The 27,995-nt window shown below is 42.6% G+C and overlaps 1 protein-coding gene across 1 annotated transcript; it reads right to left on the reverse strand.

Moving 5' to 3' along the window:
• atad2b (ATPase family AAA domain containing 2B) lies at nucleotides 1-27,409 on the reverse strand (the record flags this gene model as incomplete). Its single annotated transcript, XM_010781303.1, has 24 exons — nucleotides 27,219-27,409; nucleotides 25,149-25,315; nucleotides 24,787-24,818; nucleotides 24,526-24,673; nucleotides 23,911-24,045; nucleotides 23,432-23,531; nucleotides 23,192-23,321; nucleotides 22,849-22,992; nucleotides 22,623-22,698; nucleotides 22,341-22,442; nucleotides 22,102-22,213; nucleotides 21,838-21,953; nucleotides 21,535-21,709; nucleotides 20,890-20,978; nucleotides 20,068-20,227; nucleotides 17,794-17,884; nucleotides 17,318-17,629; nucleotides 16,604-16,751; nucleotides 15,376-15,562; nucleotides 14,730-14,915; nucleotides 8,491-8,626; nucleotides 4,089-4,282; nucleotides 3,855-4,014; nucleotides 1-123 (listed from the first exon to the last, which is right to left on the reverse strand). Coding segments are annotated over exons 1-24 (3,322 nt in total), but the record flags the coding sequence as incomplete, so codon positions are not given.
• Nucleotides 27,410-27,995: the final 586 nt, after the last annotated feature.

The following is a 27,995-nucleotide window of genomic DNA, read 5'->3' on the forward strand; positions in this document are numbered from 1 at the left end:
CTTTCTTCCAGCGCGCCTCTTTGATTTCTTCGCACATGCGGTCGAACTCTGGGTCCAGCTCGGCAGCAAATATAGCGTGAGCGGTGTCCTTTAAACTGCTTGCTCGGTGCCGGATCACCTTGTCTGAAAAAGGAAGAGACAGCATAACATTAAGGTCACAAGACACGAAACTGTGGTTTTCTGTGAGTACATGTGTTTTATAAACACAGGATATTCAACCAGTAATTCTGACATTTTCATTTGTGCCCCAGGGTTTCCGTTAGCCGGTAATTACCAGTTTTTAGCTGGTAAAATTGAATACAAACCGGTAAATTCAAAACCTGCTGGTCAAAATGTCCGATGCTCCGATCGATTGGCCGCCGGTCATTATCGGCCGATATTCACTCTTAATAGTTTGATCTGTGCTCTCTATAAAGGCCGATCAGGAGAGCTGGATCTGATCGATATGGACATAAACGCGAGTGAAGTGTAACCGGACGCGAGAGAGAGAGATCAGCTGCTCAGATCAGCTGCTCCATAATCACCTGAAGTCCTGCCCACTGTTTAGCGTGCTGCATGAGAAACTGACGGGCTGTCAGGAGAGAGAGGGAGGGAGAGGGGAAAAGAGAGGATCCGTTTCTCCCGTGTTATTATTCAAAGTTAATGTAAACTTTTGAATAATGTACTTCTACTACAAGTAGTTTCTTTGGATGTAATAATTATGTTGTTTGTGGAATCATTTATTAAAAAACGAATCTGAATTTTTCGATCTGTTACGATTATAAACTGAAGCAATATAAAAATGACTCCCATTAACTGAGTTTTAAACATCAGCATATCCGGTCCTAGTCCGGTAATTACCTGCTAACGGAAACTCTGCTACACAATTCTAATTATTATTATTATTATTATTGAAACATGACCGGTAAGTTTCAAATTTGTCCGGTAAAATAAATTCTGTTCGGACATTTGACCGGCAAAAAAAAATCCTAGCGGAAACCCTGTTGTGCCCATAGTGGTACTATTCTCTGGGCTTGATTAAGCCCAATCAAGCAGTACAATAAGTACATTTTTCTTACCATACGATGTTTAGAGTTTGGGACCAGGGAGGTTATGTTTTTGGTTTTGTTAGTTTGTCAGCAGAATTACAGACAAATGACACCCAATTTCCATGAAATGTGGTGAAGGCTGTAGCATGAGGCCAAGAAAGGGCCCATTAAATGTTCGGAAAACAGGGAGGGAATACACAAACAACTTTCATTAAAATTGCAAGATGGGGCATTTTGCCTTGGCGGAGGTCTGCGCTCTAAGTCAGCAATTGTAGTTCGTCATATTTTAGAAAGAAACAGTTGTCTCATGTTCCCAAATGTTGTATACAGTTAGAGACTAAAATGGCTGTATCTCAGAAACTACAAAAGGCACAATCAGGTATCTGGTACCCGCTGTATGAACTCATTGGTTACAAATTGAATATCCAAGATATGAAAATATATATAGTGTAAAAAAGGAAAGCACAATTTATCTCTACTAGAATTCAAGGCTTTAGACAAATCAGAACAAATTGCCCTTTTTCTCTTAGACATACTGAATATAGTCTTTGGGCTAAATGTGAGTTCCTTTTTATGTCACCTTGTAGTTTGCAGTTTGGGGTTGCATGTTCTCCACACCCCGTCATGTATGTAAATGGAGGCTTAGACTTGATAGCAGCGCGCCCCTTTCCCCTGTATCTGTGAGAAAGGGGCTTGTAACGTTTTCTCACAGGTTGAAAAAAAAAAAGGGATCGAGTTGGCTTTGGTAAAAAGTGTTAGCGGGCAAAAGTCAGAGATGTATGAGATTCTTGATACCACCACTTCAGCCAGTAAAGACAGAGGTGTGTGCATACACACAGACATGCAAACTGAATTTTTTTTTATTGCGTACTCATTCTTTTCACACTCCTTACACCTTCACAACTCTTATGCGTCTTTTCCCTTAGATGTAGCAAAGCATCATTAAAATCCTCCTTCTTACCCGCTCCTGCATCTATTGAGGGAAAATAGAGACCTTGCTGAAGACGCAGGCTAAAAGGCGCTGTAAACAGGCAGTCTCTCATTACGGCAGGCAGAGGGGGAACAGTTCAGGCAGAGTGGCAGAGGGGTCACAATCTGCCAGCTTCCTTTGTCTAATTGGAAGAAGGCTGCCTAATTGCAGTGGAGGCAATTTGTGTGTGCGTGTGTTTTTCTACTGACAGTTTGTGTACGTGCATTGGGGGACAAAATGCCTGTCAGAGGAAGAGGAGTCAAAGGCCAGGTAGGATGGCGAGAGCTCATCAGAACCCTTATGGGCCCTGCCTAACCTCAAAACCTCCAACAGTTAGGAAGGAACAAAGCTGTTGCTTACGCTTCTTTCATAGGAAAAATGTTCTTATCACCATTTCCCCTGAACAACAAAGTATTCATGACACCGAGTCACATCGCGGAGCACGGAGATATCAGCCTTTCAACATAACCAAGTAATTATTTAGCGAGGTGAGGAGGTAAGAGACAAGGAACATGATTGCATGGGGAGGACGGCACGATGAAGATAGCAGGGAGTACAAGGAGAAACCGACCACTGAGGGATAATGAGCTTTTTTCCCCAGCACTTTTTCCCTTTTACACTAATTGTGCCGGGCCATATTCCCTGGGCCAAGCACTGGGGGGGGGGGGGATTTGTTAGTCTTTTATTATTAAACTGCCTAATTGCATTTTTTTTTTCTTTAGTGGGTTATTTGTAGACCCTGCATTCCAACAAATGACCCTCGCCTGCAAAGAGAGATATGATTTATTAATTTGGGCAGACAAAGAATTGCTTCCCATTAGTGCGAGGTGCAAGACTATATCCTGGAGAGTGCAGCAAGCCGCTAAACACACAAAGCCACATTTTAAATGGTTATCTCAATTGGATAGTATGAAGAAAGGCCAACTGAATGTGGTTTTTAATTACAAGAACATCTTTTTCTTTTGGGGGATTTGACTCAGGCATAAAAAAAGGTGTGTCCAACAAATGCTCTTCAAACATTTTTAGACCATTTTTACACAAAAATGCATGTCTCTTAACACGGGCATTTCCCCACCATGCAAGATAGTTCCCCATTCAAACAGCAAATCTAAATCATATGTATGAGTAAGTGATTGCAAGGTGTGTGTGCACATACAGTGTGTGTGTTCCAGCGCTCATAATGAAGGCCATATTTAGCTTTGGGGAAAAGGTGCTGAGACAAGAAGGAGGGTGATGTAAAAATGGGTTCAAACTGCAAGACAAGAGACAATTAAATGTTCATGCATATGCAGCCTTTCTCATCCACGGAGCATGAATTACACGGTGGGAATGTATTTTCAGCAGGGGGTTTTTGCACTTTATTTCATTCGAATTTTCATGTAAAAAAAAAGAGAAAGAAAAAACATCTCGAGCTTCTGTAATTGCACTGCCTGGAAGCTCTACTCATAACTCATTATATGTTCAATCTAATTACTTTTTATTCACACAATGACAGCCAAAGGGAACACAACAGTAACTACAGAGACGCATGGTCACACTTATTTGGGTAGTTAAATGCCAAGAGACTGTCATACGCCATCGCATGAATTAAAGAACTTTCATTTGGGAAAAATAAGTGTGACAGGTTGATTTTAGATAACTACTAATTACAGTTTAAGGGATAATTTTGCGATTCAAATCCAAATTCTAAAACATTTGGGTGAATTCACAGTTTTTTCATGTTTAAAATGCATAGATTGTGTTTATGCTAGTAGGCACATGGTTGATGGTAGTGCAAGCATTTACATATTTTGCATTTCATGTGTACATTTCCTGAGTGTATTCATGTGCATGCCAGTGTAATTGTTCCTCCTCACCTCCAGGATCCTTGTCAGGGTTGTATTCTAAAGCATTACTGCAGATGAGATCGATGTCTCCCAGGAAGTCCTTCACCCTCAGGTACTGGTGGGTGTCAATCTTGGTCATGATGGTGGACAGATCCATGGGCTGCAGAATCACCTCCATGTAGTCAGACACCTAACGGACAAAGTACATTTTATTAATAGTCAACTGTGAGTGGGGTACCAGGGCGTGGGGCACTTCCTCTTTACCTCATCGATGTCAACTGGCTTGCTGAAGATGTTAAAACGTTTGTCGGTGGCCAGGCGCTTGGTCACGTCCCTGAGAAAGAGCCTGAGCTCGCGTAGTGTGTTCTCCTCCTGCTCAGCCAGGCGGCGCTGTTCCTCTGTTGACAGGACTCTGGGCCCCGGAGCCTCAGCCGCTGGCAGAACCTCTTCACACCTCCCTGTCAGAGGAGAAGCAAAAACAGTTTGAGGCAAAAACAGAGACGTTTTATAACTAAATAATGTCTTCACACCCCTTCAATCCATGAACAAGCCTGAGAAATCTCAAACCAAGAGCGATTGAAAGACAAAATAAAGTAATAAAACTTTCAACGTTTGCCTATAGCAACCAAAGACTTCAACTACACGAAAAATTGCTACACTAACTATCCAATCAATGTCTATAACTATGTAAATGTATCCTGTAAATATAATGTATGATGTCCTTTATTGTTTTATGTTTCATGTGGAACCTATATGCTGCAGGTCTCCCTTGAAAAAGAGATCTATGATCTCAATGGGACCAATCTGGTTAAATAAAGGTTTGAAATTAAATGTAAACTAAAAACACACATACAGTGGGGCAAAAAAGTATTTAGTCAGCCACCAATTGTACAAGTTCTCCAACTTAAAAAGATGAGAGGCCTGTAATTTTCACCCTAGATACACTTCAACTATGAGAGACAGAATGGGGGGAAAGAATCCAGGAAATCACATTGTAGGATTTTTAATGAATTAATTGGTAAATTCCTCGGTAAAATAAGTATTTGGTCACCTACAAACAAACAAGATTTCTGGCTCTCACAGACCTGTAACTTCTTCTTTAAGAGCCTCTTCTGTCCTCCACTTGTTAACTGTATTAATGGCACCTGTTTGAACTTGTTATCAGTATAAAATACACCTGTCCACAACCTCAAACAGTCACACTCCAAACTCCACTATGGCCAAGACCAAAGAGCTGTCAAAGGACACCAGAAACAAAATTGTAGACCTGCACCAGGCTGGGAAGACTGAATCTGCAATAGGTAAGCAGCTTGGTGTGAAGAAATCAACTGTGGGAGCAATTATTAGAAAATGGAAGACATACAAGACCACTGATAATCTCCCTCGATCTGGGGCTCCACGCAAGATCTCACCCCGTGGGGTCAAAATGATCACAAGAACGGTGAGCATAAATCCCAGAACCACACGGGGGGACCTAGTCAATGACCTGCAGAGAGCTGGGACCAAAGTAACAAAGGCTACCATCAGTAACACACTACGCCGCCAGGGACTCAAATCCTGCAGTGCCAGACGTGTCCCCCTGCTTAAGCCAGTACATGTCCAGGCCCGTCTGAAGTTTGCTAGAGAGCATTTAGATGATCCAGAAGAGGATTGGGAGAATGTCATATGGTCCGTATACGGCCCGCGAGACCCATTTGGTACGCCCTTCGAGGTATATTTATAAAACACACGCAAAAAAGAAAAAATGTAAAGAAATCTAGACCGCCAAAAACAAATTAAAAAAAAAGCGAGTGCCCTGTTTTTCTGAACAAGGTCAGGTCCTTGAACACAACACGAGTCCTAACTGTCATCACGTGGTACATGGCTCGTTCTGACAGAGGTGCTTCTGACGGAGAGCACAGAACGCCACTGCCGCACCTCCAAGCAATTCCATAAGGACCGTACACATGTTTGCAGCGTTTTAATTTAAATTCTTNTTTCTGCAAAGGGACCAGGACGACTGATCCGTGTAAAGGAAAGAATGAATGGGGCCATGTATCGTGAGATTTTGAGTGACAACCTCCTTCCATCAGCAAGGGCATTGAAGATGAAACGTGGCTGGGTCTTTCAGCATGACAATGATCCCAAACACACCGCCCGGGCAACGAAGGAGTGGCTTCGTAAGAAGCATTTCAAGGTCCTGGAGTGGCCTAGCCAGTCTCCAGATCTCAACCCCATAGAAAATCTTTGGAGGGAGTTGAAAGTCCGTGTTGCCCAGCGACAGCCCCAAAACATCACTGCTCTAGAGGAGATCTGCATGGAGGAATGGGCCAAAATACCAGCAACAGTGTGTGAAAACCTTGTGAAGACTTACAGAAAACGTTTGACCTCTGTCATTGCCAACAAAGGGCATATAACAAAGTATTGAGATGAACTTTTGTTATTGGCCAAATACTTATTTTCCACCATCATTTGCAAATAAATTCTTTAAAAATCAGACAATGTGATTTTCTGGATTTTTTTTTTCTCATTTTGTCTCTCATAGTTGAGGTATACCTAGGATGAAAGTTAAAGGCCTCTCTCATCTTTTTAACTGGGAGAACTTGCACAATTGGTGGCTGACTAAATACTTTTTTGCCCACTGTATGCCCACTGGCTGGAAGTGATCAACAGACGGTGTTGACTCAAACCTGATCCTTGACCATTCTCTTTTATTATCATTGCCAACACAGACTTAAAAGTTATTCAGCCCAGGGGGGAAAAAACATGTTTTAAGATTCTCGCAGCTGCAAAAAAATAACAGAACACTGCTCCTTCCCAAACAAAGGTTTTGAAATACACTAAGGAAAAGCCTCTGGCCAATGACAGAGTGATGATGCAAGGCAAGCAGATCTCCTCTCCTCCTCTCCCAAGGCGCCAGTCCTCGCCCAAGGCATCTGCCGATATCGTTAGGAAGGCTCCGCAGCACCGTGCACCGCTCACCAGCAGCCATCAAAACCCTGATTCTAATTATGGCTAATAGCAGCCGGCCCCTCGTTTCAATTCCTTTCCCCGCTTTTCTGCCGGTCTCTCTGCTGGAAGCGGGACTGCAGTCTTAGTCAGGCAGGAACCCCTGAAGAGCAGCGGGTGAGTAAAGCGGGGGACCCCTGCCTTGCATCAATGAGCAAACTGAGGATGAACAGCGAGCACAATTTCCATTTGAAAGCCTTGGTGGACAGTTCTCTCATATTTAACCAGATCCCGGGGATGGGGGACTAGTGAGTACTGGGGCAATGGCAGGTCGTATTTGGGGGGGGTTGGAAGAAGGTTGCTTATGTTGATGTGGGTGGGGGATGGTGATATCCAGGAAAAAACTGGATTCTAGGGCTGCACAATTTATTAGCATTTATTTTTACTGAAATTGCAATCTTTTGTTATGCTATAAGAGGGATTGATCATTTTGAAACATTATCATTCAAATATAGATTTGTGTTCATGTTGCGATGTTTTAAGATCTGTACCGAACAAGGATTTTTGTCAGTAGAAACCCGGGACTTTTAATATATTATGTCATTGCAAAATACTGTGCTTACCGAGTTAGATATTGCAGTGATTTTAATATTTAAAAAAAGGATTTGTGCAGCCCTACAGGTTTCACCCCGGCCAATTATATACTTACACCCTTATCTTACATCTGTATATTTGTGTCCTCCTAAAACTAAATTGAACAGATTATCAACATGTCATCATTTAACTGCTATGTGCCATATGTGTGATTGGTTATCCACACACATAATGTTGCAAATTAAACAACATCTGCTCCTTTACCTTTCCCTGAATCAAATGCAGACAACACTGCCCTCTAGTTCTGACAGCAGAGAGGAGTCACAGCTGTATCCTCCTAAGGTGCCGTTTACACGAGGACAAAACGGGTTGTATCTGCTACTTTTCTCTCACGTATAGCCCGTTCGTTCACACGAGGCCGACACGTAAACGCGTAAACGGACCCCACAAACGATAACGGGTCCCAAGGTGGATGGATCTGCAAACGGAACGCTCTGGGGGGGCAAACGGCTCCGTGTGTACGCCCTATACGATCATTTTCTGATAACGATGCTCAAAGATAAGCTGCTGGGCTGTCAGAAGAGGGGGAGGAAAAGAGAGGCTCCGTTTATTATTCTTATATTATTATATAGAGTCGTTATCAATTTGTTTTAAAGCTCAATAAATAACAAAGAAGACCTCTGACCGGCACTTTTCTAATTTTGTCCGGAATATTTAAACTTTATGCCGCAGTACATGTTGACCGGCGGAAAAAACATGTTAACGGAAACTCTGCCGCACGGTTCCCTCGTCCCTTGGAAGAGGCGGAGAGGTGGGTGTTTTTCATCTGCTGGTGGACTACCTGAGAGATACAGCAGGAGAACACGCCGTCCACCGCGGAGAATAAACAGAAGGGCAACCATGGCAACCATGCTCCGCGGTCTTCTTCGCTGCTGTTGGTGTATTTTGTGGCGGCAGCAGCGTCACTTACAGGCCCGGCATATGTACTACAGCGTTTCCAGCGGGTCGAGCTGTCTCGTGTGAACGTCTATGGTGTGAACGGAAACGTTAATTGAGACGAATTCGGAGTGTAAACGCAAACGTACCCGTTTCGTCCTCGTGTAAATGGGGCCTAAGTATATGTCAAATTGATTACAGATGGTACCTTGATTCTTGAGGCGTGGTGGAGGCCTGGCTGCTTGCTCCAGCAGCAGGTCAGAGAAGAAGCTCCTCCTGTCCTCTTCTTCCGGAGGGCACAGCGTCACTACCTCCCCGTAAGACCTCTGGAAAATACTCCTCACCTGGAAGAAAATAATTGAAAATGTTGATAAGAATGATCATATCAGTCTTTCTGTTAAAAAAAAACAGGTGGTGTGCTGGTAAACGTTTCACGGGAAGTGTCCCTATTAACACTCATTTGTAAACAAACCAAAAAATGGCTGACAATTAAACTTCTGTCGTAATATAACAAAGGCCATAACACTTAACATTTACGATGAAAACATATTTCTATTATTTTGTTTCTTAAATTTGAGCTCCGTGTAAAAAATAACTTAAATTCTGAGAATGCTATATTTTATTTCGCTTTCATTTTATTTAGCCACTGGATTTAACTGATTACTCTCATTTCTTTTGTCACATAATAGGCAGTGTGAAGCTGATTGTGCCTGTTTTTATCAGCCACTACATTAAGCAGAAGTGCGACTGAGCACAGCAGAAACTCTGCATACTAATTAGAAGTTCACAACTTCACGAACAGATGAAATGTTGGATTTTCAGATTACTAAAGTGGTGAGAAGAAAATGGAGTTTCAGTCATTTCTAGAGCAGATAATACCTGATCAAAGCAAATCCTCCAAACTTCCTCAAAGATGCATTTCTTTTAAGATGTAAGGATGTGATCACCGTGTGATCAGGCATTTGATATGGACTGAACAAAAGGAAACATTTCTTAGTGTTTTAGTACATCCAGTTCCTGCACAAAAGAGCAAAAAACAGCTAATAAAATGGAATGAAACACTATAATTGCAACTGGCATTTTTTAACTATGCGTATATGAAGTTAATTACCACAAGTATGCCTAATTTAGTAGTGGGTCCAACACGATAGCGACATAATTACACATATGGATGGCATCTTGAGACACAGCGGGTTGTGTTTTTGCGGCTATTATTATTATTATTATTATTATTATTATTATTAAGCTTCCGATTCTTGAAGCGCGTTTATGAGGAACTTAGCATGGGGTAAAGAGGTTGGGGAAATGTGCACAGACATCAGGACTGGTGAAAATAGGTTCCGCAGCAAATTGGTTTAATCTTGCCAACGCACCTCCTATGAAAATGCAATTATTGAACTGTTTGAATGATCTGACATTATGCAAAAAAGCGTTATGCTGCTGTGATGCAACATGATGAAGGTAAATAGGTGCATTAGCAAGTCTCATACATGCAACACTTCTGGAAGATGACTTCGCTGTATCCCATTTGTTTACCTACATATCTATGTGATGAAAGATCAAAAACGTCCCGCCCTAAGTCATAAAATCCTGTCTGAGTATAAATCTCTGTGCAGTGTTTTGGCATCTGATGTGCTGGGTTTGGTGTCATGGTCTCACAGGCACCTGGGACAACACGCTGCTTTCACACAGGGCTGTATTGAGAGTGAATCCCTGCTAGTTGATCATTCCAGAAACAAAATCACACTCATCCTCAGGGATAAGACAGCGGCTATATGCTTCTGCTAGTCCCAACCCTTTCCCAACATATTGAGGCTTGCCAACAACATTGTGTCTGACCCCAAACATGTCCTGAACAGCCAATATGTGTCATTTCAAACAAATCGGATAAACAGGATTATACCATTTAAAAAGGTTAGGCTGAAGCAATCTTTTGTGCAGTCATCAAATCAAATACAGTTAAATCCCATGTTAAGTGTAGGTTTAAGGGTCTTGAATACAATGCCATGTCTTTTTATGCTACAACACAATGCAACACAAACCTTTCCCAAATCGGGATCAATAAAGTACTTCTTATCTTGAACCTATTGTCTTCAGTGATTATAATGTTATGTTCGATTTAAGTTCCTTTGTTTCTTGTCCTAAACATTTTTCCTTGTTGATGTTGCAAATGGAGCTGCTGTGACTCACTTTGTCAGATCAAGTCTGAAATATTTATTATCGTATCCTATTTCTAGCAGTCTTAAGATAGTTTAGCAGGCACTGCTTTCCAATTGACGTCATCCTTTGACAAGAAAGAAAGAAATGCAACCTCAAAATATGTTGATAAATCTACTTTTGTGACCTGTTTTTTGTGACCAGTCTTTCACGCATAGGTGATGTCTGTAAAGAAGACCTTACTTTACTAAAGAGATGACCAAAGACACATATGACAGTTAAATGTGCCGGTAACTATTTTTGGTCTAAAAAATTAGCAAGGGGAGTTTACTAGGTATTCACAAGCAAATGATAAAGAAACAGGATTATCCTGCAACTGTACGGTCAGCCACTTGTTATAAATTATTAAAGAATGACGATAAAGTCTTGGCAAACAAATACATGAGCCTCTTTCCAGCTACTTTTATTTCTGCTGTGCATCTATACAGGGGCTACAGGGGGCTTCGGAGATCCCAGTTCAATTCTGCGCTGGAGCCTAAGGCCTCCCCCGACGGGAAGCCCTGTTGCTGACTAAGCACCTACTTTCCACTTTATATCTCCCCCCCATCTGTCTCTCACATCGATCCTCTCCCTTATCCCTGACATGTTTGTTCTCTCTTTCGCTCTGCATTGCCTTCGGTTCTCTTTCTTTCTCTATGACTCTCTCTCTGGATTGTGTATTCTCTCCTCAGCAGAGAGGAAAGAAACAGAGAAATGGGGAAAAAACTAGAAAGACAGTAGGGGAGCTGGAGAGAGCCAAAGTGTATGTAGCACACAGCAGGTAATGATTTGCAGTGTTTTTCATCATGATAAAGTCTGCAGGAGTTTTGACACCGGGTGGCTGAGCAGAAAGGTGTTAATAGATGAATGTTTAAAAAGGAGTGNCAGTTCTTTTTTCTTTCTTTTGTGCAGTTACATTGTAAGAAGATCCAGACCTTTTCTCATTTGAATGTAGTTAAAAGCAAACCATGTACCTGTGCCACAAACTCTGCCCCTGTCTGGCTCCTTTCGACACTAGCAAAGACAAATGTGCAGCATAAACTGTCAACATAAAGATGAACATTGTTCCAAACCCTTGTGCCTTGATATGCTTCCTAAAATCCATACTTATTTACTAGCTTTGATATGGTAATAAAAGTGTTATGGTGAGTGAAGCAAGCAGGACCCAAATGCAGATTGATATACCTTTATTTCAAGGTTTGTCGGTGACAAAAAACAGGACACTACCCTGAGAACACAGTCTCAGACAAATGACGAACCAACACTGAACACAGAAAGAGACAAGACTAAATACAGGGAGGGGTAATCACGAGACGAGAAACAGCCGGGCAGGGGAGGAGAAACACAAGAGCCTCATCCCAATACCCCTCCTCGACTCCTCCTTTCCCTCACTCGCGTCCCTTCCTTGCATCTTAGCTCTGCCTCCGTAAGATGCGAGCGAGGGACACGAGGAGGTGACGCGAGGACAGAGGAGTCCTCAGGTATTAATTGGGATCTCCTCGTTCACTCAAACGTCACTTTTAAACGACGTCGTTAATGATGACATGTGCACAGCTGTATCCCCTCTAATCGGGCTTAACTGAATAACCCTTTAGAACCGGCCCATTTCTGGTTAAATATTTAAATGAATGAATGAATCTTTCTCTTGTTAGTCAAGGAATTCAATGTATGATGGTTGGTCCTGCTTTTGTGTTCCGTTTTGGTGTAAAATGTAGCCTACATTTAAATACAAATATAATTATAGTGATGTGAAAGCCCTCTTAGAAATAAATTGCACATAATAATTCCCACGGAGCTGTGAGCACTTATACATTTATGTGACGCTTTTCCACTCATCTTCCAGTTGTCGGTTCTCCTCTGTTGAAATCGACCAGCTGTGAAGGTGGGGGCGGGGCTTTTATACGCGAGTAGTGAAACACTTCCGCGTAGTCTGCTCGCGTGTATCCTCCCTTTCGTCTCCTCCCAATACCCACTCCTCGACTCCTCATCTTCCCTCCTCCCGGGACTTGCCCGGAATCGATCAAGACGCGCCTATTTTGAAGGAGCGTCCCAATAGCTGAAATCCACACGGAGGAGTCGAGGAGGGGTGAGGGAGGAGACGAAAGGGAGGGAGGATACACGCGAGCAGACTACGCGGAAGTGTTTCACTACTCGCGTATAAAAGCCCCGCCCCCACCTTCACAGCTGGTCGATTTCAACAGAGGAGAACCGACAACTGGAAGATGAGTGGAAAAGCGTCACATAAATGTATAAGTGCTCACAGCTCCGTGGGAATTATTATGTGCAATTTATTTCTAAGAGGGCTTTCACATCACTATAATTATATTTGTATTTAAATGTAGGCTACATTTTACACCAAAACGGAACACAAAAGCAGGACCAACCATCATACATTGAATTCCTTGACTAACAAGAGAAAGATTCATTCATTCATTTAAATATTTAACCAGAAATGGGCCGGTTCTAAAGGGTTATTCAGTTAAGCCCGATTAGAGGGGATACAGCTGTGCACATGTCATCATTAACGACGTCGTTTAAAAGTGACGTTTGAGTGAACGAGGAGATCCCAATTAATACCTGAGGACTCCTCTGTCCTCGCGTCACCTCCTCGTGTCCCTCGCTCGCATCTTACGGAGGCAGAGCTAAGATGCAAGGAAGGGACGCGAGTGAGGGAAAGGAGGAGTCGAGGAGGGGTATTGGGATGAGGCTCTTGTGTTTCTCCTCCCCTGCCCGGCTGTTTCTCGTCTCGTGATTACCCCTCCCTGTATTTAGTCTTGTCTCTTTCTGTGTTCAGTGTTGGTTCGTCATTTGTCTGAGACTGTGTTCTCAGGGTAGTGTCCTGTTTTTTGTCACCGACAAACCTTGAAATAAAGGTATATCAATCTGCATTTGGGTCCTGCTTGCTTCACTCACCATAACACTTTTATTACCATATCAAAGCTAGTAAATAAGTATGGATTTTAGGAAGCATATCAAGGCACAAGGGTTTGGAACAATGTTCATCTTTATGTTGACAGTTTATGCTGCACATTTGTCTTTGCTAGTGTCGAAAGGAGCCAGACAGGGGCAGAGTTTGTGGCACAGGTACATGGTTTGCTTTTAACTACATTCAAATGAGAAAAGGTCTGGATCTTCTTACAATGTAACTGCACAAAAGAAAGAAAAAAGAACTGATTTACAAGTGCAATGATGCAATCCAACTTCAAACTTTCAGCACAAGACTGAAATGGGGAAAGAGAGCCAGGATAGCCTAAGGACAGTCTTGATATCCTCATGCTGGCTCCACATTGACTTGAGCACACCATTTGTCCCATTATGAGCTTCCCAATCTTCCACACTGCATGGCTATGTGTTCAATCACCACAGAGAAGGTCATGTGATGAAAGTGGTAATTGCCAATCCTACATGGATTCATCCAGTCACCTAGATGTGACACAGAGGCTGAAGGGGTCTGTGGGGTGAGATTCATTCCATGTTCATACTTAACGCAGCATGTTAGTCAACAAGTTAAGTGAGGGAGACATACTTAAAGAATGCAAGGGAGGCAGAAACTACCAATTACACAAGAGGAAGAAAAGTTAAAACACTTACACACACGCACGCTCACACACGCACCCACACACACAGAAAAAACATGCATAGTCTGCACAGGCATATCGACATGTTGTGTGTGTCCTGGGGTGAAGACCTGGGGCTGCCAACCCCCGGATCTAATTAAAGCTCTTTTCTTGCCCGACAAGAGAGGAGCCTCTTCCTTATTTCAGTCTCTTTTTCCCCCCTTTCCAATTTTCTCTATTTCTCCTTCCCCCAACCAAAACCGTCCCTTACAGGCTAACCCACAACGGGTGGTCTGACTCTGCTGTGGCTATTCAGAAAGAGAATAATAAATCCAAGAGGAAGGGATGAAGGGGCAGGGGATGGGATCCCCATGGTGAAAACGGGCAGTGGGATAAATGACTAAAGAAAAGAGAGATGGAGTAGATAAAAAAAACTCTGTGGGAGCAGAGGACCTTGACTGTGACACCCTGTGTGTGTGTCTGCACGAGTGCTCCCGAGTATGAGAGGCACAGAGAAGCCGCATGCTTTAGCCTCCGATACCACATATAAAAAGATATCAAGGTAACGCTCTACTCTCTCATATACTGGAAGCAATTCCATCAACAGCAAGGTGTAATCACAAAAAACATGGTGCAAGCCTCGAGGTAAATCTGAAAATGTCAGCACAGACGTGTGTGTACATGGTGTGCCTACCTCGTCTGACAGCTGTGAGTAGTGAGTCTCAGCTGTGGCGAGGATGAGGACGGGGCTGAAGGAGGGCACATCATGCAGCAGGGTGAGGAAGGTGCTCTTCACAGTGTCACTCACTGTCTCCCACCACTCTGAGATGTGCGGCATGAAGACCACGCTGGGCACGCTCCGCCGGGCCTCCCGGAAAACCTGCAATACACACATATGTCAAACACACACGTTGGGCCTGATGCATCAACATTCTCTTGAATATTTCTGAAATGTTATTTCATTTTTTGGACTGCGTGTGTTTCTGGACTGTGTATTCAAAAGTTTTTTTTCTTATTTTGACAAGAATTATCTTGACTACTCGTACATTTTTATCAGCAAAAAGAAGAAAACGTTTGTGAATCCCAGAAATAAATGGGTTTAACAAATATAAAGTAAATGTGGAATTATATCGCTTCCTGCAATAAGCCAATTGTAGCTTCAATCTAACCCAATTAAAAAAAGTTATGATTAATCCTAAAAGCCAGTAAGTTGCTTACTCCTTTCAGATTCCAACCACCTGTGCAGCAGATGGTCTTGGGTGGATTTGTGTGTGTGGATGTGTGTGGATGTGTGTGGATGTGTGCGGATGTGTGCGGATGTGTGCGGATGTGTTTGTTACCTGAGCACAGGACTCCTCTGGCGTCTTACAACTGACGGAGTAGAGAGTGGGCAAATCCAGGCGGTGCACCGGCAGTTTGTCTAGGTGGTGCAGCAAGGCGGGGGCCAGGTGGGAGCTCTGTCCTGAGCCCGAGGCCCCAGCCAGCATCAGACGAGGCCGGTATGCTGTGGGCTGTTGGAGGGCGGAGCTAGAAGCAGGAGAGAGTTCAAGTTTTGATCACTGGGCAGCAGTCATACTGTCATTCAAACGACATTGGCACAGTATTGCTTCAGTTCAATTCTGTTCATTTCCTTCAGAAGTTGATATTGCAGTGTAAATCTACACTTGACACTAACTGCAAAACCCTGAAACCCTTCAATTGAAATGCGTATTTATTGTAAATGGCATTCGAACACCGTTGCAGTTAAACCACTGGAATGTTCTAATATTGTCAACATATGCTGAATATGTAGACAATATTAGAACATTCCAGATAGCTTCACATATTGTGTAATGTCAGTTTGAAAGATTTTAAGGACAAAATAGAGTTTACTGACGAAAATAAGAGCACAATAACGATCTTAAGAACAACATTAAACTCATCAAGTCTGAGTAAAAGCAACCCTGTATCCGAATGAAGTACCACTGTGGCACATGTGTTAAAATAACTCATTCTCTTATATAGTAACAGAGCCTACAGGCATTACACGGTTAAGTTTAGGGACCATCCAATGAAGCATTTAAATATCTAAATATATTGCAATGAGGGGTTTTTCCCTACACATCACTGCAGTAAAAAGTGAATCCTTAGGTACTGGAAGAATTGTCTCCTCTGATCTCCTCACTTTAAAGCTCTTCTGTTATGTTGCTTGTTTTCCTCCAAAGCCGAGGATTTTCTACAGGTGCCGACTGTGAAGCCTAGCTTAGTCGTCTTATATACAGTCCCCATTTTTGATGATTGTATAGGTAATAATATGTTACATCTTAGTCAAGAGGTTTCCTTTTACTAAGTATACTTCCGAGGCAAACTATTATTCCCCAACTACACTATAAAAGAACCTCACTACAGGCAAAACGTCCCCGTTTGAAAATAAATACATGTTCCGTGTCTGTTTAAATTCAAATCTATAACATTTAATCACTTTCAATCTCATATAGTGCAATATTAAAATACATTTTTTAAATGTTTTATTTCCAAGTGTTTATGTTCTATAAATTCACAAAATATATTTGTTTTCTATGGACTCACAAGGAGAAGTGGAGGAAGGGTGTGTGCGTTGCAGAAGAGGAAAGCTGAGTCTTTGGGGATGCAGCAGGCTGGACTTCATAGATGGAAGTGGAGCGTTGCTTATTGTCATCGTCGCTGTAGTCCTCTTCGAGCAGTTGATTGTCACCGCCTAGAACAAAGACATTATTCAGCCATGGCTGTTGCAACTCACTTGGCCTCATCACAACGGCGCTAATGCACTTAAAAAAGTTTGTATCTGCAAAGTCTAATCCTCAGAGCGGCCCTATCACTGACATTAATGTGGGCATTTCACGGAAAAAGTGAGAGCAGGCTTATTAGGCAAGATGTAATGGGCGTTCTAAGGGGAAACGGCCATATGGAAAACTTGTGTCATTATTGGGCGCGACTCCCGTAAACAACCTCCTGCTGGTCAAGTGCTGCATTGTGGGTAATCTGCTGTAAAAACTTCTGCTTACTGACTTGGGATTTGAGATACTGCAAGCAGGGATGACTGGTTATGCAAGCTCTGTGCTATCACCTCTGCAATCTCAGGGGGATGGTGTCATTGGTGTGTTAGGGTGATACAAAAGCACTTTAATAGGATAGGGAAATAGAAACAAATAATAAAATACTACTTAAGTGCCAATACTAAAATGTGTGAAAAAAAGGTGGCGAAGAAGAAGAGAGCAGTGCCAGCAGTAGGGGAGTGAAACCATTCAAAGTGTGGGCTCCTACCGTGTGTGTTGTCCCCGTCAGTACAGTGAGCATGGGGGAAGACTCGGAGCAGGGCCTTCAGCACCAAGGAGAAAGAGCTGGCCAGCAGGGGCCTGAGGGTGGGGGACAGGGCTCGGCCGGGGGGGGCCAGTGCCCTCTGGGAGGCGGGGACGATTGTCCTGATGGCCTTGCTGAAGTCGCAGGCCCCCAGGACGATGGAGGTGACATCCAGGCTCAGTTTGACGCTGCTGCCGTAGATCTGGGGGTAGCGGCGGCGCAACGCGGCCAAGGCTGCCTCTGTGCAAAGTGCTTTGATGTCTGCGCCGCAGTAGCCTGGATACAGGTGAGATATACCCTGGTTATTTGTTTGCTTTTAGCTTGTTTTAAAATGGTAGAAGAACAGGAAGGTTACATCAAGGCACATTTTTAAAGATGCTGTGAGCTGATTTCTAACAGCAAAGATAGGATACAGTTCTATGGACAGACTTCTCTCTTACCGACGCATTTTTCTGCAATTTCATCTATGAACGGCTTAGACAATTTGGGATTCCATTCCCGTGTGTGAATCTCCAAGATGTGCTTTCTGGCCTTGGGGTTTTACAAAAGGAAAAACAAACAAAGAAAACAGAGTCAGTAAATGAGGGGGCTCAAGTCCTGCAAAGCTGAATAAGAAAACATGTCAAAAACAACAATGGAAACTGTCACAGTGGCTACCAATACTAACACAGAAAAAAAATTGTAATTTAAGTGGTGTTTTGCATTAGACAGGATAAACTAAACAAGCGTGACAATTATACCGGGGAAATCAAATCATAAATATCGTCATTACAATTTCAGCACAACGCGCCTTTCATTTCTTCGTCTCCACAGGAATCCCCTTTGATGAGCAGGCATTCAGAACAAAGTGGTCTTTTTCTCGAATCAAGGGCAACGGTTTTCATCATATCTGCCTTTCTTTACAAAAGACACAACTGAGCCAGATTTCTTGCAAGTTTCTATCTCTATAAAAAAAAAAAACAGGAGGAAGCAGTTCTTGAATGTGTCGAGAAGATTGGTATTTGTACAAGAGAAAGTTTTTTAATCAGCACACTACAGGTGAGCTTAACCAGCAATGGCCTGCAGATTAGGCTTTGATTACCAACCGCCCTACTGTGTGCTGCGAGGTGACACATTAGACAGACTCTATGGAGTACAGTCACCTTCATAGAGTTGTTTATTTGTGTCAATGTCATTTCACACGCGTTTTGTGAGCAGCAGGGAGAAAATACATGTTTCCCCAAGCACAGGAATAAAGTAATCAGACCTGCATAGCAATATTATTTTCTAATGAGCATCTGCTTTGCCGCTTGCTTGTTGGATCAAAGGACCCGACACCGAGGAAAATACACAGTAGAGGAGACTCTCAATAGCCCGGGGGCGGCATGAACTAATTCGGTCGCAGAACTTTTATGAGAGAAACACCAATTACCTCTGCATTATACTGAGTCTCCAGCTGTGCGTTCCAGCATTGTATGTACAGTAAGTGCTCCCTATAGACTCAATTGAATTCCGTTATCTCACAGTTGGCCAGGATATACTGGAGTCTGTGGTGCAACTACAACTTAGCAGGACTCCACAACGCGATCATTTAGTGGCATTTTGCAACCACTTAGAGGCAGAAGTACATTTTTACAAGGTGCAGAGTGTTTCTAATGGATGCAGCTGCATGGCTATTCTGGGCCCTGCGAAATACAGATAAGAAATAATGAAGGGGATTACCGTATTTCTTTAACAACAACTAAAACACAGCCACTTTTATAACTGGATTTTAGCGGTATTAAATGTCTGTAGGCTAAATCTCAAAAAGTAGAAGAATAACAATGAATTTATTTTAAAACAGACTTCAAAAGAAAGCGTCTAACTTGATCAAATAAACTAAATCAGAATGTAAAACTAGCCTGCTCAAACTGTGCCAGTGTTGAATGGCCACACAGAGGTTACATTTAAAAAAAAAAAAACATTTTTAGGGCAGGAATCTAATCTGATGTCTACTAATCTCCCCGTTTACTTGTTCTGTAAAGTAATGCATTTGTTGATTTATTATTTGGTATGTCCAAAAACGCTTTTCATGAATAGAAAACAGCACATTGTTTATTTAGTTTTATAATAATAATAATAATAATGCATTTTATTTATGGGCGCCTTTCAAAGCTCTCAAGGACACCTTACAGAGCATAATTAAAAACAAGCAACAAAGAAGATCACACAGTAATACAAGACTTAAAAACAAAGACTTAAAAACAACAATCAGTTTAGAAAAATTATTAAGATATTGAATAAGCCCGTTTAAAAAAGGTGTGTTTTCAGGCTGGATTTGAAGGTTGAGAGTGAGTCCATATTGCGGAGGTCTTGTGGGAGAGAGTTCCAGAGACGGGGTGCAGAGTGGCTGAAAGCTCTTGACCCCATGGTGGTCAGGCGGGCAGAAGGTACAGTGAGTAGGAAGGCAGAGGAGGATCTTTATAAAGAAAGCTTTATCACTAATAAAGATATGATTGTGTGATGCATTCAATGTAACATTTCAGTAGGGAGATCTTTATGGAAAGAGGTTTTCTGGAGCCCTGCTTAGGTCAAACTGCCCTGGCTCATTTTGGACATGCGGTTTTTCAGGTATATTAAATGCATAGTTTTTGCCCCTACACTGAAAAACATCTTCCGTGCAGGGAAAACAAGAGTTTGCATGTGTGCTTTTTGTCAAACATGCTGTTTACGATATTGACGTTTCACTCTCTCACCTTCTTGTCGGGCAGGTTGAACAGAAACTCCCGGTCAAAGCGTCCAGGCCTCCTGAGTGCCGGGTCGATAGAGTCAAGTCTGTTTGTAGCACCGATGACAACTATCTCCCCGCGACTGTCCAAGCCGTCCATCAAGGCCAAGAGTGTGGACACAATAGAACTGGACAGAAGGAATGAACGTGCGGATATTGAGACCCCAAATACTTTGCCCAGATGATATTAACAAGACTCGTGAGCCAGCACGGAGCAAATAAACAAGACATTATTCCTGCAAGTAGAACACAGACCTGAGCTATCAAACATGCATAATTAACAAACCGCAGGGGGTGAAAATATCAACTGTTTTATTTCTGTCTTGGCTACAGCTCTATCATGCATGTGTTACCCAGCAGGGCAGAAAAAGTAGAGCAGCACGTTTCATGTTTGGAGTCAACTTCTTTTCCCAATGATATTTCACAGTTACAAATAGTCCTTTATTCACAGGGATACATCGGGAGCAGTGTTTCTCAGTGGTTGAATTCTTGTGATTTTCCGATATTCTATTGCTATGGATACTCAGCGCCAAATAAACTAATTGAACTGAGGTGTCACTGAAGAACTCAAATCCATATCCAGCCAAATCATTTAAAATTCAGAGCTGCAGTCTGAGTAGTTTAGAGCAGTTAAAGAAAACCTGCACCACCTATTGGCTAGTCAAGTTACAGCAAGATTAGAACTGCAGATGCAGACATGCCAATGTCTGCAGAAGTAACAGCAGATGCAGTTTCAGCACTTTCATGTATGTGGGGGTACGAATAGGGTTTCTTTTTCAATCAGCCTTACCTGTGTATCTGGTCTTGCCTGCTAGAGCGAACAGGAGCCAAACCATCAATCTCGTCAAAAAAGATGATGGATGGCCTCATCAGGTAAGCCTAATCAAAAGCACACACAGGAAAGGGTCAAATCACACAGAAACAAATGATATTAAGCTCATTGAAAAAATATATTAATTATTGTGTTCAGTTTACCTAAAGACAACAAGAACATTTTCTCAAAGTAAGTGAGAAGTAATATGATAATTTTAAGTTAAAATGGGGTGCATATGGCTCAGGGGGTTAATGCGCTGCTCTCCCAATCAGAGGGTCAGTGGGTCCCTGCAGTCATTATGTCGAACAATCCTTGGTCAAGGTACCTAACCCTAGATTGCTCCCATAGGCATGTGTACGGTATTGAAGTGTCAAGCTAAATAACATATAACATTTAATGATAACAACTGCTGAAATGAAAATAGTTCTTCAGCAGCCATCAGTGTTCTTTTTACATTGTGAAGTCAATTCAGGTCAAGTGACTGAAGCTATGGTTACATGGATACTTCCCCTCAGCAGTGTGCTGGCTAGGTGTCTCAGTAATATTCAAGAATCAGTTGCTCTTCATCATAGCATAGAAAATAGACTTTAAAAATGTCCCAAAGTGTGTGAGGTTACTCACCTGGTCGAAGAGCAGGCGTAGCTGGCGTTCTGATTCCCCGACCCACTTGCTGAGGCAGTCGGCTCCTTTCCTCATGAAGAAGGAAACCTTCTTGTCTCCCTGGCTACACTCATTGGCAAGCGCCCGTGCTACCAGAGTCTTTCCCGTCCCGGGAGGCCCGTAGAACAAACACCCTCTGAAAGGGGACAGGAGAGGAAATGGAAACTGTGTTTTAGTGGATAAACAAAACATAAAAATGTCGACCTCAAAACCAAATTAAAAAAAGTGACATTCTTTGAATAAACACATCTTGGTTTTTCTCACCTGGGGGGCTGAATCTTAAACTTCTCAAAGATCTCAGGATAAAGCAGTGGGAACACAACCATCTCTTTAAGTGACTTGATGTGGTTACTGAGGCCTCCCACATGGTCAAATTTCACCTGAGAAAAAAACACAGATTTGGAATCTAAGATATACATTCAAACAGTAATTGACTCAAAAAATGACAAGTCTACTTTGTATCTTTGTGATGACTTAAACTGTGCTGCTTTACAGATTTATATTGTTATCATTAGCATTTCTACTTACTGAGCTATCAAGATTCATGGGATCCACGTCAGCCAAGCTGGCACCCACTTTCACCCGATCACGCAGCACCCCACTAGATAAATCTTCTCCAGTCAGGTTCATGGGCAAACATCTGTTGGAAAGACATGTTTGACATTTATGTTAACATTTTAGATCTCAATTATGCTATAGGTCTTGTTGGATCAAAAGAGAGGAAGATGAAAGGGAAATAATAAAATGTAGAAGAAAGAAAGCAGCACCTGTTCCTGGCCCGGGTCATGCTTTTGCCTTTTCTCCGCTCGAACCGCTCTTCATCAGAAGACGAGGTGGTGTCACTGCTGTGAATGGCGTGTTTCTTGACTCTGGAGAAGTGTGACAATCTAGATTCAGTATAGCACCATTGCACAGTCATGTTTCTGAAGGTGTAAAACATTTGTTTAATAACCACAGGAGGTATTATCCAAAGGCTGCTTAGGATTCAAACATATGTAACACATTTAGCATGAGATTTCACTGCTATTTTTGTCAAAGCTTCCACCAACCTTATATGGCTTCTTCTTGCTGGGGATCTGAGGGTGTCAAAAAGTGAGGGGTTGCTCTGTTTTCTGTTCACCGGCTCTGAGAAAGCAAAAATAAAAAAATGTCACACTGAGCCTTCAAAATTGTTAAAACATGATATAATTAGTAGAAATCATTAAATAGACACATTCCCTAACAGAGCTAAATGAAATGTATCTTTTATTAAAAAAAAGAAAGAAAAGCAATTACCGATAGGTGGTGCCTCATATCTCTGCACAGCCTTTCGTTGCCTCAGGTTATACCGTCTGTCATTGTCCTCCCCTGCTTCTTCTGCTTCATCCCCTTCATCATCTTCATCCTCTGCATCCTGCTCTTCTTCCTCACCGTGAGAATCTGAAAGTCCCACAATGCCGTTTTCAAACCTCAGATACCACCACATTTGAGCTGTTAAAAAAATCATTCCAAGATCACTAAGGAATCCATTTTTCATCGTTCTGATCAATTTGAGTTAAAGCCGAGTTGGTTTATTAAGTTTTCATGATCTAGCTCTTGCTCCACTGATTCAGAAGTACAACATTAGTAGGAACCTGACCTTCCGTTCCTTCCTCCTCTTCATCCTCCTGCTCAGTTTTACTCATGGCTTTGTGGTGTGTGGGCATGCTGAAAGTGCTCCTGCGCATGGATTTCCTGCGCTTCACCCGGGAATACATGTCCATGTTTTCCTGGAAAAACAGGGGCTTTAGAGTATCAGTTATATTCAAATGAGATGATCAGGCAGTGCAGCCATACTTTTCTATCTTTAGGTTGGCCGTTACAGCAGGGCCACACTTACCTCCTCAGTGTCTCCTGTCCACATGCGGAGACGCTCCACCTCGCGGTTCTGCCTGATGCTGCTGATGTTGTCCATTTCCTGAAGGACAGCCTCGGCAGTGCTGCAAACACACACAGAGAGAGAACAAAAGTCAATATGACAAACTAAAGGCACCTTTACAGACATGCATTAACCATTATTTTCTTACAGAGGTAGAAGATTTACAGTGTCTAAAGTGCAGTTTTTATCTTTTTCGTAATTCTTGTTCAATGATGGTAAAAAAGAGCTGTCCTCTGAAAGTCCAATGATCTGTCAATTTACCCCGTAGCAGAGCCATTGATTTCATGTTGTTGTAAGTCAGTCATTGTGCATTAAATTGTATATATTTTTAATAGCAAGACGACTGTTGTTGCTTAATCATGTGAACATTGTTTCCAACAGTCAGTTGTAAAGGCTCTGGACATGAATGGTGATGACACGGCAACAAATATCACACGCACAAAGCACGGTAAACAAGACGAGGTCTGTGTTTCAAGATGGGTCGGGTGGTTTGTCGATATGGCCGCAGACCCCTGACGCACTGAGCAGTCCGCCTGGTCGACAGTCGTGGTGGAAGTAGGGGTCCCCGTCCCTCCCTGCAGGGAGAGAGGGCACAGCGCTAAGTCCACAGCGCTAAGTCCACAGCCCCGGGGAGAGGTAAAGTCAGGCGCTGACGTAGTGTCAGTAAAACTTCAGCCAGAATCAAAAAGGTTCTGATTTGGGCATAGCCCTGTAGTAGTGCTGACTCTAACTTGGGGGTACTCCCAGTGAAATGATGTGAAAAGCTGTGTAGGACTTGAAGCCTCGCTGTTGTGGTGTTCAATAATTGATGAATATTTAAGTACAAAGTGTGCTTTCCATAGGTAAGCTTTGTGAAGGATGCACACCTGGACAATAACCAAACTAAATATATTTATATTATTTTGGGATTTATCACGCTTTTTCTTCACTATAAGAATTAATTTCCATATATTCCAATATAGATAAAGTATGCTTATATCATTTAAGTCATGCTTACTTCCTGTTTCTCTTGTGTAAGGTGAAAGAGAGGTGTCAGTAGTGTGACTGCTAGCTACCTGTTGACCAGCTGGTCGAACAGCAGGCTCTGATTGAGGTGTTCGAACTGGCTCTTCTTCACTCGGCAGCTCCTCTTCAGCTCCACATGTCCATTCATGTGAGAGTGATCCCCCACTCCACGCTCCTCATTCCGGTGACTCATATGGGCTACAGTGTCAACAAGGAATATTCATTGTTATTTATTTTTATACCTCCTAAATCACGTGATCAATGTATGGCTTTTAAAAAAAAAGGAAGAAATTGAAAAATAATTGCATTACCGTGGCCATTTTGCATGATGCGAGAGGACAACCTAGAAAACACAGAAACAAGTTCAAATACGCATGCACAAAATACTACATTTATTCAAACATAATATTTGTGTGCTCGTGTTTAAGTTTGCCTGTTTACCTCATTACAATAAATATCATGAGAAGAATGAGATCTGACTTTACAGCCAGTGACAGACAGCCGTCTGGAGTAAACCTTGCTTATTAAAACTTGGTACAGACAACTTTGTCATCACAATACATTCATATTTCTGCCAATGAGTATAAAGTCACAAACTACACAATTATTGTGTGGCACAATATTATACATTCAGAGTTACTTGTGAAAAGGGAAACAAAGGCCAGGAAATCACCTGGTGCGGTAGGTGGGAATTTCCCAGCTGACCCTCTGGGCTTTGGTCTGTGGGGACGGAGAGGTGTCGCTGGAGCTGGGCTCAGAGGCCGTCTGCCGCCGCGTTCGCTTGGAAGGGGGAGCCAAGCGCGGGCTGCTGGGACTGCTCACATCACTACTGGGCTCCTTCTGTTGGACAACCACAATTCAAACATGACAATCAGGACAACAGAAAAAGGTGACACATCATACATTGACAACCTTTCACAACAATTAGCATTAAAACATAAATCCAATCAATCATCAAAAATCAGTATCAAAAATATGGTATGTGTGCTACAGCGGGGGAAATGTAAATGTTACAGCAAAAGGGACAGGGCAGATAAAAGGGAAAAACTCAAATGAGTACAATAACATATAAAGAGGCAAGCACATGTTAGTGAAAAAATCAAGTACACAAATATGGTTGAACATAAGCAGCAGCATGTAGCAAACACATACGTCTTGAAGTAGCAGTAAGCAATAATAAATTGTAAGAAAGGATATATTGCACAGTGTTACTTCACAAGTGTTGTTAAAGTCGTAAAGCCTGAATATTTAGCAAATAATAGGCCAGTTTAAACAAATCAAGGTAAAAATGTAATCCAGGAAAACATTAAAGCAGGAGCAACATATCAAAATACAGTGTTATGCTGAGACAAGACACCTTGAACCCATCCTCAATGTACTCCTGAATCACAACAGAGCACCAATCAGACACATGTCCTTGATGCTTACGCCCTTCACAGTTTAACTTGTATTGCTTTTAAGATGTCTATCGATGAAAACTAGCCTTTTGGCTAATTTGAATACTTTTACATGCTTTTAATATGTTGATTAATGTACACTGTCCCTTGTTTTAAATAAATCAATTCAATTTCCCCCCTGATATGAGAGCATATCTCACTGTTGTCATAGGCAACTGTCTGTAATGCCTGCCGAGGGGTTTGTCTCTCTGACAGACTGGATAGATAGATGCAGACAGACTTAAAAGTGGCCATGGTCTCAAGACAGGAATGAGAGTTTAGTGTTCCAAAACAATCTGAATTGAGAAAGTGTAAAGGCATAACTTTCAAGTTTTACAGTCACTGAACGCTAAATCATGTGTCCTCAGTTAGCCTTTCTTGCGACACGCAGCCAGGACGGATTCCAAATCTGTAACCCCTAACTTAACGAGAAACCTTTCCGAAGCACGTTAAAACTCAAGAATGTTCTTGTGGTAATACATGATCAAAGTAGCATGCAACACATGTGTTAAATGCTATAATATTGCGGAAATACGGAGCCTCTCGCCTTGCGTAATCTCAATGTTTACATTTTAGAGACAAAGACTGTCAGACAGCTAGTAGGTCAGGCGATCAGAGCAATAACATAAGCTATACATTAAGGGTGCACTTCGAACACGTAGACAAATAGCATTTGGTATAACGTTTAAACCGAAAATGTGAACATCCTGCTGTCTGTGGGGCATTGGGGCATTTACATCAGAAAGTTCACCAAGTCCAGACTTGCTAAATACGGGACTTGAGCCAGCCAACTGTTTGGAACCTGGGACTCCCTTCCCCCACTGTAAGCTAGTTGTTGGGCTAGCTATAACCTACAGACGCTAGCAAAACTAAAGGTTTATCTTTTCACATTTGGATAAATAACTTAGCCAATACTTCCAGCATGGTGTAATGCTTATGCCCTCGTGTACAAATACAGTTGTCTTTTTGTAGAGGGCTAGTTAGTGGAGACAAAGCTGAAACAAGTCAGCCGGGTGAAATTGCCAAACACAAAGGGAACTCAACTTGGGGCTAGCCAGGAGTTAGCGTCGCTAGCTTGTACTTTGACAGCTGTGCAATGCGTTCAGTACAAATGACACGCTTATGAATAACTGCAAGCAAGTCTTTTATTGTGTATCTTCGTGACTGAGTGGGTGTCAACTTTGAAATTGCTTTTACTTTGCTGTAAATAGCACATCATGTTGGGCACCTTGAGGCCACAGCTACAGCTAGCTAGCCAACTAGCAGAGGCAGCTAGCTCACCCGGCAAAGAAAAGAGACCGGCTTACATGTTCCTCAGAGTTCATCTCGGTTCTCGACGACGACCTAGTCCTCGAGGATATGAAGAGATCGCTTCCCGGCCGTGAGCTTTTTCTTGTATTCACCATGTTTTTTCCCTTTGTCTGCCCTTACTGAATCTCCCTAGCCGGCTCCAAACACTGCCTCAGTGAGCGCAGCATCGAGGCGCCATTTCTCTCTCTCCCTGTCTATCTCCCTCACTCCTCTCTCTCTCTCTCTCTCTCTCTCTCTCTCTCTCTCTCTCTCTCTCAGGGAGAAAAAGCGGATCGATAGCTGACCCGATGGTTTTGGCCAATGCTTTATTTATCTGGCCAGGCAATGATATTATCAGCCTTGAACGTTATATACAGCAAACGTCTTCCTAAATCAACACAAAGGGATCCGCTTACACAGCGATCCGGGCTTTCTCACAACCACCTCCCTCGCGCGCGCGCTCTCGGCCAGTAGCGCGGACACACGCGTAAGCACGCTGGTAGATGCACGCGTTTACGCACGGACATGCAAAGAACGCGCCCGCACATATATACCTACAGAGAGACCTCACACATATTGAAAAATCCTAACATAGCAGCGTTTGACAGTCATGACAAACTGGAGTGCGCGCGCGTGCACAAATACGCACACGGGTGCAGGGAGTCGTCCACGGGAGGCGTCCCCTTATGTTACATTCACAACCAGGGATACTTTGTACCCCGTAGGGCTGGATTTGATCCATGGTTTAAAGGTTGCCTATGAGATCTATACGGACAGATCTCAGAACAGAACAT

The sequence above is a fragment of the Notothenia coriiceps genome, unplaced genomic scaffold (genome assembly GCF_000735185.1).
Source record: "Notothenia coriiceps isolate Sejong01 unplaced genomic scaffold, NC01 NC01_scaffold00023051, whole genome shotgun sequence".
Classification (NCBI taxonomy): domain Eukaryota; kingdom Metazoa; phylum Chordata; class Actinopteri; order Perciformes; family Nototheniidae; genus Notothenia; species Notothenia coriiceps.